This window comes from Helicoverpa zea, chromosome 1 (genome assembly GCF_022581195.2).
Source record: "Helicoverpa zea isolate HzStark_Cry1AcR chromosome 1, ilHelZeax1.1, whole genome shotgun sequence".
In the NCBI taxonomy this organism is placed as follows: domain Eukaryota; kingdom Metazoa; phylum Arthropoda; class Insecta; order Lepidoptera; family Noctuidae; genus Helicoverpa; species Helicoverpa zea.
The window spans coordinates 8,079,094-8,092,392 of NC_061452.1; the positions used below are offsets into that span (position 1 = coordinate 8,079,094).

General features: G+C 36.9%; 1 protein-coding gene across 1 annotated transcript in view; it reads left to right on the forward strand.

The window, feature by feature from the left end:
* The window catches only part of LOC124640643, a 34,416-nt gene extending 22,591 nt beyond the window's left edge, over positions 1-11,825 (forward strand). Inside the window, exons 4-8 of the mRNA XM_047178544.1 lie at positions 6,858-9,232; positions 9,377-9,502; positions 9,703-9,784; positions 9,863-10,048; positions 10,171-11,825. Coding sequence (XP_047034500.1) covers positions 6,858-9,232; positions 9,377-9,502; positions 9,703-9,784; positions 9,863-10,048; positions 10,171-10,343 — 2,942 coding nt within the window. The 3' untranslated portion in view covers positions 10,344-11,825. The remainder of the gene's footprint in view (positions 1-6,857; positions 9,233-9,376; positions 9,503-9,702; positions 9,785-9,862; positions 10,049-10,170) is intronic.
* Positions 11,826-13,299: the final 1,474 nt, after the last annotated feature.

The window sequence follows — 13,299 nt, forward strand, 5'->3', positions numbered from 1 at the left end:
ACGATACCGGTTGTTTTGCATGCTTCTTCATATTTAGCTATGAAGTAATAGATGTGGGAGATATGAAACCATTTTGTTCACCACCGTCTTCACTTATAGTACCTACGTATTTCATTTTGTGTTAGAGGTTTACTGTAGCACATACAGTTATAAAATTGTGTATTCTGTGTACTGCAGAACTACACATTACGAATAGTAGAGCATTATGCCATGCTATTATATCATACATAAAATATAGTTTTTCCACACGAAACATCTAGTTCTTAATCGTGAAAAGTACTCAATGACCTGAATAGTTACCATATATTTCTAAGAATCCGTGTTACATAATAAGATTAATCGTCAGCATTAATGTTACAAGAATAAACATGTATTAGGAATTCCGATAGAGTTGTGTGATAAAGTGGTAAATGCAGCACGCGTTAGCTTGAGTGCGCGGGCGCATATCAAATGCTCGCGGCTTGAGGGAGGCTGCCCGCGCACACTATTGCTGCTCAATTAATCGGAAAATTATAGCTAATTACGTTCTAATTGACGTGATTTCAACAAACTCGTTAAGCGTCATGCGATCCTCTTCAGTTTTAATGAAAAATTGTGGTAAATATAGCTCACAATGCTGAAAGATAATTTCGATTCATTTTAAATAAGATATTAAAATTAAAATGTGTGCACATAATTTATTATGAAAAGTTAATAACTTCATTTCTAAAATATAATGTTACTTACAATTACAGTAATTATTATGCTTAAAAATAATGTAGATGTAAACATGATCACATATAATACCCGTGATTATGCAAAACTAAAACTAGTTCTATTAAATGCTTTAGAAAACATAATCATTTCAAAATATAGATATGTTAATTTCTCGAACGTGTGTTATTGACCTCATAGAGAAACTTGTTATTTATAGCATCCTTAATGATCAGAAAATGATCAAAGTGTTGAGTATAGTTATATCAGAATCCTTGTCCAGGGCGTGAAAGTGCACCTTGCGTAGAGGCGCGGTCGTTGTCGCACCTGCCCCGGCTGAACACATGGCGTAATGCAGTTTCGGTGCAAGGCTTGGACTGCATTGCTGGCGTGCCACTACATACAATCAACAAACTTCAACAGCCTTTCAAGTGTTCCACTTATGCGATACTTCTTTTTGCACATTTCTTTACAATGTTACATAAACTTTACCAGGAACTTGAACAAACATTATTTTTTGAAAGGCCAACGATGATGGTCGAGTTATTTGAATATCAGAGTTCAAAATTTCACAATGGATTGCTAAGCTCAAATTCAGCGATACTGTATAATTGTTACAAAAGAAAAAAGGTTCGAGTCATTGATCAAACAGATAACCATTAGGGGCCTTACTACAAAAACTTTAAACCCTGTTTTACACTTGTCTAATAAAATTTTAGCTGCAAAATGAACCATATGTCAACGTCATAATTTGACATTTTTTTAGACAAGGCATAAACTGACGTTTAAAAGTTTTTGTGGTAAGACGGTAGGTATTCTTTAAATCAGTTTGTTTTTCAGACTCAGGTACAAGCACACAAGCCAACTTAATTATAAATAGAAAACCAATCATAATTTAAGAAAATTGTAAATTAAACAACAGTATAGTTATTCTTCTTTGTTTCAATTCGTTAGTTAAAGTAGCGTGATACTCTCTAACACCGTGTTTTATTTATTTATAGTAAAACATAATTAAATTTAAATAAAGTTTATAATCTGACCCAACGGTTAGAAAATGTAAAGTAAATAATTGAGATTCTTGTTTAAAACGTTTCAAAACGCTAACCAAATGCTTGAAGCCCAAATAGTTACATGGGTATTTGTAGGCTCACTATAAACGATTTTGCAACGTTTACATCTGATATTGATTACGGCACGTTTTAATTATTGCCTTTGCTATGAATACCTCTCGTACATAATCGTATGAAGTTTCTTTAGCCTCAGGTGTGGATTGCGTGCGCAACTTTAAAACATACCTGTACACTATACAAAGTACATGAAATATGTTCGAAAACATTTTAACTACATGACCACGACTTTCATTGTCGCAAAAGAACAATTGTATTTTTCAAGACTGAACACCACACATAAAAGTACTTTCAAATAAATTCCCGCGAGGAAAGTAAGGTGGGCTGGAATCCCGCAGCACGATCATTAAAGTGACGACCACGACCTGTCCGTCGGCTTTCATTGTTTAGCCATCGCTTTGCATATCGTCTCACCAGAATCATTTTATGATTGAAAGTGACTGTCAATTTGTGGTCAGATATAATCTACGTTACGGTCAAGGCTAAGGGAAGGGATCCGCATCCTACGCGGCGAAAACTCGGCTAGGACTATGTCCGTCGAAATACTTCTGGAGAAGGAAAAAATCAAAATTGCTCTGTAATTTTCCTTCAAATTCTTAGTGGCGCATTAATTTATCCGGTTGCCATTTAAATTGCAAGTCTCGGCATTTCCTCTGAGGGGCAAACAAAAAATTATTAAAAATTAAAGTATTTTGTATCCAAACAGAAGGACATAAGGTCTTTATTTACAGAATACCATTTGTGTATATTTGACGGATCCCAGGGTATGCTTTGGCCTGTTTGACTTGCTATACAGAAAGGTAACCACACCGCATACCAACAGAAAAGTATTTTATTAATTGTGCTGTAGGTAGGTACGATCTCAGTTTTCTGAATGTAGTTGTTGGCCATTCACTGTAAGAAAGTTTCGAAGCAAAAAACGTTCATACCTTATATTGTATAGGTAGCTTTTGAGTTCAGTATACGCGCAAAAATGTCGTTTAAACTTAATATATATCATTATATGACAGCAGTTCAAGTCTGCATTGCTTAATTATATAAAGTTACTCTTCTTTTGAACGTCAAGTAAACGTGAGTAACATCTTATGAAAAATTCAAGCAAGGACTGAGCGTAGCGCCACAAATGAATCTAACATTGATAAATCTGGTTAATAAATGCTTGCCGACCTTTACAGATATAAATGTTGCGGTTATTACTGACTTGTTTTGTTCAGATTACGTAAGACATGTCACTGGAGAAAGTTAATTTAGTTTTGAAAGTGAAATCGATTGCACTTTCTTTCACTTATCCATTTCATAGTTTCGCTGTTGGATCCGTCGATTATATCCAAAGAACAAGAAACCCAGTTCCCTGTAAATTAGCTACGTATACAATAACTCTGCATTCAATAAAGTTCGTTCGTCTTACATTTAAGGTACCTACATACCGCAAAGTTCTTACATAAAGCTTCGATACTTCTCGAAAGTTAAAATGGTTTTACTTTGAAAGTATTTCTATAAAAATGTTTATAAACGAAAGATATAAAAAATCCCAACTCCAGCAAGGACTCTGCAGTATCTATTATTATATTGAGGTAGGTATTACAGGAGGGCTTAATAAAAGGACGGGAATGTAAAAAAATGTGCAAACAACTCTGCAAACACGTCGGAGCGGTTTAAAGGCCGCGTCCGGATTGCGAGGGGCGGCGGCGGCGGAGGGCGCAGGCAGCATTCCAGCCTCCCGTGGCCACGGCGACGTCACTCCTATATACCTACAAGGCGCATTCCACGATGCCACTCGTTCTTTCACCGCAAATATGAAAAAGAAAGCAAAAGAAAGCGGCTTTTATAGACCAGTTTCATGTTAAAAGGGCTCAACGTTTTATATAAATTGGAAAGATTGAGGAGTGTTATTAGAAATACTTGCATCTGGACGGAAATAAAAGATTAAGTTAGAGTTGGGGCGCCTCGACCCTGACATCTGTGGTGCGCGGGCGCCGTCTGCTGTGCGCGAGAGCTCACGGTCGCCGCCCTCCAGCGCCTATTGGCTAAAAATAGCACACGATACCGATCGATTCTTATTGCTGATCGAGATCAACGTTAGAACACTAGAATTAGTGTTCCTGCAGGTAGTGTGCGAGGCTGCTGTGAGCCAACGTGGTGTGATCGTGTTAACGCGTGCGTCTCTTTAGGTCACAGTGTTAGTCAGGCCGGCCGGCAGTTGATATAAATGGTAGTTTTGGTCGGTGGTGATGGGCCCGTGTGTCGGGTGACGGTGTGCGGTGGGCCGCGGGGGAGCGTCGCGTGCGCAGCTCGGTGTCCGTCCCTGGCTCGGAGCAACGCCCCCGTCAAGGGCGGCGACGCTGCAAATTTCTGCAAGTCCAACGCGAGTCAGTGCATCGCGCCATGTCGCGGCGGCTCCGCGCTCGCCGCTCGCCGCTCGCACTCCGCCGTGGGCGCACGCCACTGCACGCACCGCCCTATGTAAAATAACTGTTATTTCGGTCGTTAATGGACACGTTCCGCATTCTTAACTCGATCCTCTTTCTTCGGACTTTTGAGATCCGTAACATTATTCCGATGCCAAATAAGTGGGTAGGAGTTTTCGATTTCGGAAGTTTTTTTCTCTGATTAATTTTCCGAAGTGCACAATGAAAGTAAGTTTTCAGAAAGAACAGGATACAAAAACTGGTTTGACGAATGAAAGTGTAGTGTTATGAATTGGTTCAAATGACGATCACCTTGGAAGTTACTTTTTGTTTTTTTAACAATGTTGGACACGAGGAAACTGCCGAGGCGATCGGTGTCGCTTCATGGTTTGTATCAAGGATTATGTTCACAAAGCTTGTCACTTATATGGACTACTTTATGTCATTGAAGCATTTAATATCATCACATATAAGTCCACAGCCTCACGTTACATTATATACCGGCGCGCCGAGCTCTGCCGTAGCCTATGTACTTATGTAGGGTTGACCTAGCGGTCACCTTCTTCAGGCCGCTTCCTAGGACATATACGTAGGCTTTATACCACGACTCGTTTTATCCAATGAAGCTAGATATTTGTACTATTCAAAATGTTACACAGTATTTCTTTTGTTACTGGATGTCTGTATTAGGTATTTGTTACTGAAAGTCTATGTACAGTTTATAGTTTATCGCCATGCTATTATTACATAGTGGAATTCTATTTCTTATTTAAATGTTAAAAACGCCATCAAAGATATCAATACTTTAATATTACTTCAGCAATATCTTGTGTAGCACTCTTACCTACTCTAGGTAGAGCACTTATACAATAGCGTACCAATCGCTGAATGATTTTTCGCACCTCTTCTGCTTGAGTACTTAGCTTTATTTTTATTAACCATCCGTGTATTTATGTATCAGTTATCCTTGTTTCCAAAAGAAAATGTTTTCTCTATCCTTTTGTTCCTTTATCAAGGCTACATAAATAAATAACTTCAACATACATACACACTTTGGCACTTATTTCCTGTATGAAATTGAAGTACCTATGTATGGATATTTTTGTTTTATATAAATGTCTGTATATAGGTTGGTACATAGTGGTTGGTAGAGTAGTATACTATATTGATCATTCATAGCAGATGGTTTGCAAGTATACATAGACAGTAATGTGTAAGGACCTCGTATCAAACTGTATAAACATATTGTTATAAGAGCTATTCAGGAAACTTGAATAAAGGAACAGTTGTGAAGTTTAGCCATCTTCATAAGAATTTTCAGCAAAATAGGTACCCATACAGTATTCAGGCCGCGTCGATGGTCACGACGTAAGTCTAGGCAACTGAACAAATTAATTCAATGTCTTTGTTCAATATTAGTGACGTTATGACAATTTTTATATTGTTACTACCCTTGAGGTTCTAAGACTGAAATTCAGTAACAGCTGCTCAAACATATGTAAGCGTGCCGTGTCTGCAAAATATGTGTACATAGTAAACATTACTACGAATATTGTAGGGAATAACGTCAGTTGTATAGAATCTTTCTTTGGTTTTACACATCTCGAATGCTATCTTATTATTTTTTTTCTCAATTAAAATCATATTAATTAATTTAATTTAAATAAACTACACGGTTGTAAATTATCAAATTAATTATAAATTAAATTGAACCTGAAGTAGGAACCGATGTATTATCAAAACGTGATAGTGTTTGACTCGAAAACGTACAGCGTTGTTAAAATCCGTCATTCTCGTTGTTTGCATCGAATTGAAGAGGAGAAAGAAGGTATTCTTTTCAGTAAACTCTTGTATTGTTATTTGACAATATGGTCGTGCAAATTTTATCAATGTATGCACAGTTACAGAATGCTTCAGGGTAACATAACAATTTACGTAGTTTCTCTTGTTCATGCGCTATATCTTGAAATCGTTAGCATATGACCACAAGTATCAGTGACTAAGTATCACTTGTGATGAAGTACGTGCAATGACGCATCATCCTAGCTCACTCGGTGTTGGTCAACTGTAATAGGATACTGTCCGTGATTCATACTGCTAACTTATTTAAGTAATTTCCTTCGGCCACCGCTGACAGTTTATCACTTGAGAAATTCCCCAACTTGTGAAATCAAATAAATACATATAAATTTTAGTATTATTACCATGCAGTGCTATAAGTTGAAGTATTTACGATAACACTACCGGCGAGAGCTGACCTGGATACAAATATTTAGTTTGTTCACTAATATACAAGATGCTGACTGCACACTTAGGTATACATAATTTGTGTAAGTGTTGCACGCGCATACCAGTGTCGTTGGTGAATTTATGAATTGATTATGTTGTAATAAAGTGTATTGCCTTTGATGCATTTTAAGGTATCAGAGTTATCATAACACGATAGGATCAGCTGTTCGCTCAGACATCGGTCAGACGAGTTCGCGTGCCGGTAATGGCGGTGTAGGGAAAATGAAGTGGCTACAGGGAGCTCAGTGTTTATAAACAGTTTTACTGATTGAGTTATTTTAGAGTAATATTTTTTAAAATAGATTCATTTTAATAAGGTATTCTATTTCGTTAATTTCAGATCGTGTCAACAAAAGCGACGCTGAAGACAAAAGTTTATCTAATGATGAGACACCTCTACCATCATGCCCACGACAACCCCCAGACGGAGTAGAGACTCCGTGCGATGCCGTAGAGAAGACCCCGGAGCCGAGCACTCGCCTGCCGCTGCGGATGCCGGCGGGCTGGCCCGGCACGCGACCCCGGTTTTCTTACACATCCAGAACACAAGATGCCCGCAGTGAGGCTAGCGTCAAAGACAAGATTGCCATGTTCTCCAATGACCGAGCGACATCTACAGATCGCTTGGATAAATGTGGCACTTTGCCAACTAGAAACCCTTCAGTGGTCAGAAAAAGTACTGCCTCATATGCTAACAGTTACACTGATGTATCTTCCTTAGACAGACGTTTGACGAAGTCTCAAGACAATCTCGATGAATTACCACGTTCTTACAAGAGGCATACGGAAAGACCGGAGGTTCTGGGAGGTATGGAACGTTCCTCAACAGCGTCTACATACAGTTCAGCTAAGAGTAGCAATACGTCTCTGTACACAGAAAACAAACCCTTATTTTACGGAAGCACCACAACGTTACCTTCGAGCATTGATCCTACATTTGCAAAAACGGTGTATCATGCGCGCAGTGTCAGTGATGACAATGGCAACAAAAACATAACGAAACACAAATCCAATTTGGACTATTTAATTGAACAAAGGAAGAAATCTATGTCTAAATTAAGATGCTTAGCTATACCTGAAGTACAAACTCCAATAGTGGATCTTCCAGAGATTAAAGTCCAGGATACAGTTTCCAAGTCACTGCTCTTAAAGAACAATCAAACAAATGTGAATACAAAAGTCAACAAACCAAATAATTCTAAACCCATTAATTTGAATGAATCAAAATGGAAAGCTGATCTACTGCCCAATAATTTACCAAAATATTCGCCTGCATTCAAACGTAAATCACTGCAAGTATATACACCTTCATCTCTATCAAAAGAATCCACTCCAGAACCTAATTATAATGAAAGATTAGATCCAATGAACAAAACATCTTATAAATCACCTAAGTCTCTTAGGTCTACAATGGATACCAATGGGTTAACAGGTCGAGTACCTACGACATTAACGCCAATTAAAACATTGTCAGCAGATAACGTAATTTCATCGAGAAAAGAACATAAGGATATATTGAATTATATTCGGGACTATAAGAATTTGGATATAAAAATTTGCACTGCTACTGACGTAGTAGATAGTGATAATGATTCTGCAATGAGTTCCACGCAGTCTAGTTACCGATCTTCGGCATCATCTCCTATGCATAATATAGAAAATATGGAATCTGATAGTTCACGATTATCACCCAGAGTTTCAAATTATGCAACTTATTCGATTTTTAAGTCTGACATTCCAAATAAAGCTATTATTACGGAAAAGAACCCAGAAGAGTACATGAAGCGAAATGTTTGCCGCTCCGTATCGTCTGATACAAACGTATCACTCAGTTCGTCGGCAGGTTCGGCAGCTACGTCTGGATCGCAAGCGAGTTGTAGTTCACTTGAAAGTTCTGTCGCTGACTCCGATAAGAGAAAAGTTTCGAAATCGTATAATATCGATACGATCAACAGACGAAACATTTTAGCATCCGCAAAATGCAGGAGCGGTAGAGATGCTAAGCTTAAGTCACCTGTTGTTGAATCTAAGTTCTCACACGAGACTTGCGACAGATCCCCGAGTCCAGTGCACAAAACGTCTGAGCGCCTTTCTACACTCACGCCATCGGTGAGTGTTATGTCGAATAAAGGTGAAAACAGACGACGCAACAAAATCATTGCCGAAACTGACTCAGATAGTGACAGCGACGTTAATGTGTGGCAGAGGAAGAATGATTTCAAAAATACACGACTGAAACGAAACTCTAGCTCAGCTAATAAAAATAAACAAAGTGATATTAATTTAGAAAGCCCGAAAGTTGAAGACGGTCCTAAGGTAATATCTGAAAAGATCATTAAAGAAATTAAAAAAGCTGGACTAGATAACTATAACAGTGTCAAAGTAACGAGTGTGTCAGACAAAAATGAGTTTGTTATTAAAAAAACCGAAAGCAGCCTCTCTACTAAACAAGAAAAAAGTAGCAAACTTGAAATTATCGAACACCACAAAGCTGTAGAAAGCATTGATGGTAATTTCAACAACATGAACAATAAAGATAAGTCTTTAGAATTAAGTAAAAAAAGCGATATCGACACATCGAGTGAGAAAGCTAACACTACTTCTACAAAGGAGCACAAGGTACCGACTGAAACAATTCGACTGAGAAGAGGTGCTGGTACAGGCGTAGGAGTTATTTTGGCCGGAGGAATCGACTGTGAAGCGAAAGAGGTTACGGTGTGTATTCCTTTAATTGCTAATATGCGTAACACTGTATAATATTGAAATTCAGTGGGAAACACATTAATTATTCACCAGTCAACAACATTTTACATGAGTTGTTGATTTACCCTGGACTAAGTATGATAATTTTAATTTCAGGTTCATAGAGTTTTAGCAGATAGTGTGGCGGCCAAAGCAGGACTGAAGAGAGGAGCTAAAGTTAGAAGTATAAACGGCTGCGCTATGGCAGGGCTGACACATGCACAATCTGTCACTATTCTTAAGGTAACCACCAACTCATTTAATTAATGGGTCAACAAATGAATTTTGAGAAAAAAATCTATATATTTATTTGTTAATACAAAACCAAAAAAATCACGGAATACCGAATTATTAAACTCTAACTATCAGATGTTAACCTTTCAAAGTCAGAAGAACTGATTTTATGGTACAGTCAGTAACCCTTAATGTCAATAAACTTTCAGGAGCAACGTTCAGAAGTAATTATCGAAATAGAGATCGAAAATCGACAAAATGCTAATGGAGTTGGATGCGGCTCTGACAAAGGTTAGTAATTTATTAAAAAGGGCGTTTTAAGACTTGACACTTGACGGAGGATCTGATTTTTTTATTATTATTCAACAGCGGAGTCGAAGGTCCGAAATGAGGTTGAAGATAAAGATGGAGGTGACAACAGTAAAGCTAACGGCTCAGTTGTGACGGTGCTGCTGGAGAAGGCTGGCGGTGGAGCCGGCCTCGGCTTCGGCTTAGATGGTGGACGAGACTCGCCGCGTGGCGATCGTCCTCTCACCGTTAAAAAACTTTTCGCAGGTGAGATTGTAGATTCGATTACAAATAACTGCATAAGTAAAATAATAAAATGAAATGTTTGTATAGGAATTAATTAAATAGTTATTCATTTAATTAACAAACTCTATGTTATTTATTTCCAGGAGGAGCAGCAGCACAAAGCGGTCGTGTTCTAGTCGGTGCGGAACTTCTGTCAGCTGGAGGGCAGTCGATGGAAGGATTCACGCGCACACAAGCCTGGGCAGCTCTCAAGGCTCTGCCTGCTGGCCCGGTTACCCTTGTACTTAGGAACCCTAAAGGCAATATGGATAATTAAATTCATACATTATAAAATATAATGCAGTATAACCTACACATAAACAGTGATGCCTAATTGGTTTAAAAGATCTCCGTGAATAATATTGAATTTGGTGACGTGTTTAAGAGCCCGGTTAGCATTCCACTTAACAGATTCATTTATCTGCGAGCTTTCGTCTAAGGAGAGAGTAAAACGGTGCTAACTGACACCATTCAATTTAGGAAAGTGCGATGAAAGTGTAGGGTTTCGGGACTGGCAATTCTTCTTCTTTTTTACAATTTGCCTCATTTATTAGTCACTGTTTCTATAAGATTGTAAATAGGTAATTTATGTTATCTGTCTGTAACGGATTCTCGTAAAGATAGATTTTGTAAGACTGTGTCTCATTTTTGTTAAAATCGTTTATTTATTAATTCGGTTTAATTAACTAGTCTGGAATTTAGAAATGTTGAAAAAGCATTGAAATTTTAGGTCTTGTACTAAGTGCATGATATAAAACGAGGATCAAAATTGATGTCATTAGTGCCATTTTTAGCTTCATGAATCATTATGCGCACACGGTGATGTACATAATTGACGTAATCATTACTATTGTCTAAGCTTGTAAAGTATTAATCAAGCCGAGCTTTCAGTGTACGTAAACATTAACATAAGTACTTAATTGCATTGCGATGGGAACTATCGTTACAGATGATTTAAGAGTAGATACCTTCGAATGTATTACATGTATCGGTAATCTGGCTTCAATACATGGTGTCTAGTATACAGCTTATTACTGTTATGTACTCCTACTACATACTAATATATTCATGCAAATATTCTGAACAAAGAGAAAGGTTTCAAGAGCTATATATTCTTATGCAAACGTTTACTTGCCATGATACTTATTGCCAATAGCGGTACCTATCATACCATTGCTTAGTTTTAGTGCATCGAACTATTTACTTGTAAATATTTTGTTATTTATTAATAACTGTTTGCTTAGCGGGTTATGTTAAGTTGGTCACCGCTTGTAACTGTATTGTCCGTTAACAATTTTAATTAAGTTCTGGCATTTTTGTAATGTTAAGACCAAACGTAAACAAGTTAAATTATTGTAATGACGTAACTTAGGTACTTGAGCTTAGGTATTAGGTCCTTTTCTTATGTCCTACATATTTTTGTTTCGTGCTATATTGAAAGTTATTTTTGTTTTAATTTTTAGTATAGGTTTCAGTTGGTCGTTTTGCTAACAAGATAACTAGGTACAAGAAAGAAATGTATTATTACTGTACTTAATAAATTAAGAACTGCATTTTCTTTTGCTGCAATTTGCTAAGACTAACTTACAAGCGGTTTGACACATAACAATTCTCGTTATTAACATCTGATTATTTTATACGTTTCGACGAATATACACAATATTCTTTGTTTACTTATTAGGTGATATATTATGTTATCTTAGTTACTATTAATCTTTAATGTTACTATATTCTATTATATTATAATCACCGTAATAAATATTCTTGTTTTCTTTTAAAACCTTTAGCGAAAGTTAAGAGAAAATATTATTTATATTTATTAATACGTAGCTGACCCGGCGAACTTCGTACCGCCTAATTATTGGAGGCATATTTTACACAATACTTTTTTTATTTTCGATTTTTTTTTCTTATTTGCTCACCGTTTAGACCTACCCTGGACTACGACAAACATTTTAATACCAAAATCAGCTCAATCGGCCCAGCCGTTCTCGAGTTTTAATCAGACTAACGAACAACAATTCATTTTTATTTATATAGATCATATATTTCAGGTACAAGCGGTAATCATGTAGATTCGTTTTCCTTTATTGGTCGTAACAATCTGCAGAGTCTTAATTATCCGATTCGTATTAACGGTAACTTTGTGTGGTTAATCTGTAACTCATTCGCAACGGAGTTAAATTATCCAATTATTAATGTTGACTTGGTTTGCACCCTTAATGTAACTACTCCTCTAAAAAAACATTAAGTAACAAACCTTGGGTGTTTTCAATTTTCATTAAAAAAAAACATCACCAACATACTGACAGGATAAAAATATTATAAGTTAAAGTTAGGCAAATCTTCAGTGGGTTAGGTACGTTACATACTCTATAAATGAAAAGTTCTATTAGCAGCTTCCCCCTCCACAAAAACAGTTGCAAATTGTTAATTAAGACGAAATAAATTTCATCATGTAATCACGTCGTTGGGAGGCGATTAATGTCATGACACTGACGACATTCGGGAGGTAATGAGGTGCTAGTACCTCCGAGCGCTTCATTCCGAAGCGTAAATGCATATACCCATTATATATTCATTTCACTGAACGAATTCACGCTTTTAAGGAATGTCGTTCTTATATATCTGTCTGCGATGCAAATGAATTCTCTTTATTTGGACGGAGAATGTTGCATTCGCATTTTAAGATCTGTACGAAGAATATTTACCTGTAATTGGACGCTTTCTACAATCTCATTTAGTTAAGTGGTAGCCTTATTAGAAATTCGATTAAATTCATCCATTCATTTTGAATCTAGAACTAGTTTTTCGTTTTCAGTAGCTCTGAATGATAAAAATATCTATTACTCTTATGGATTTGTACCTATCATCTTTTTTATCAATCTTTTTGTTTGGAGCTGTCCAAGTTGTCATTGGCAGTACCGATTAAAACTTTGTTACGAGAGAGGTTCAAGGACAGTTTAAGGTCCTCCGTTAGGTACTCATCTTTTGGCTTTTGAAAAAGATTGGTGATGTAGTAGGGTCAAATATATGTCATGGAGTCTACTATGCATAATAAATATAAGAATGCCGCCAGTTTAATAAATGACTAATCTAACAAAAAGTGTCCTCATCCTCCAGTCTATTCGTGAGACAACCTTGATCTCTCCAAGTTATAAATCGTTTTGATCCATATGTTTCTTAAAGTAGGTTTATTTAAGCTAAAATATCTTAAAGGAAAGAAATAAAAA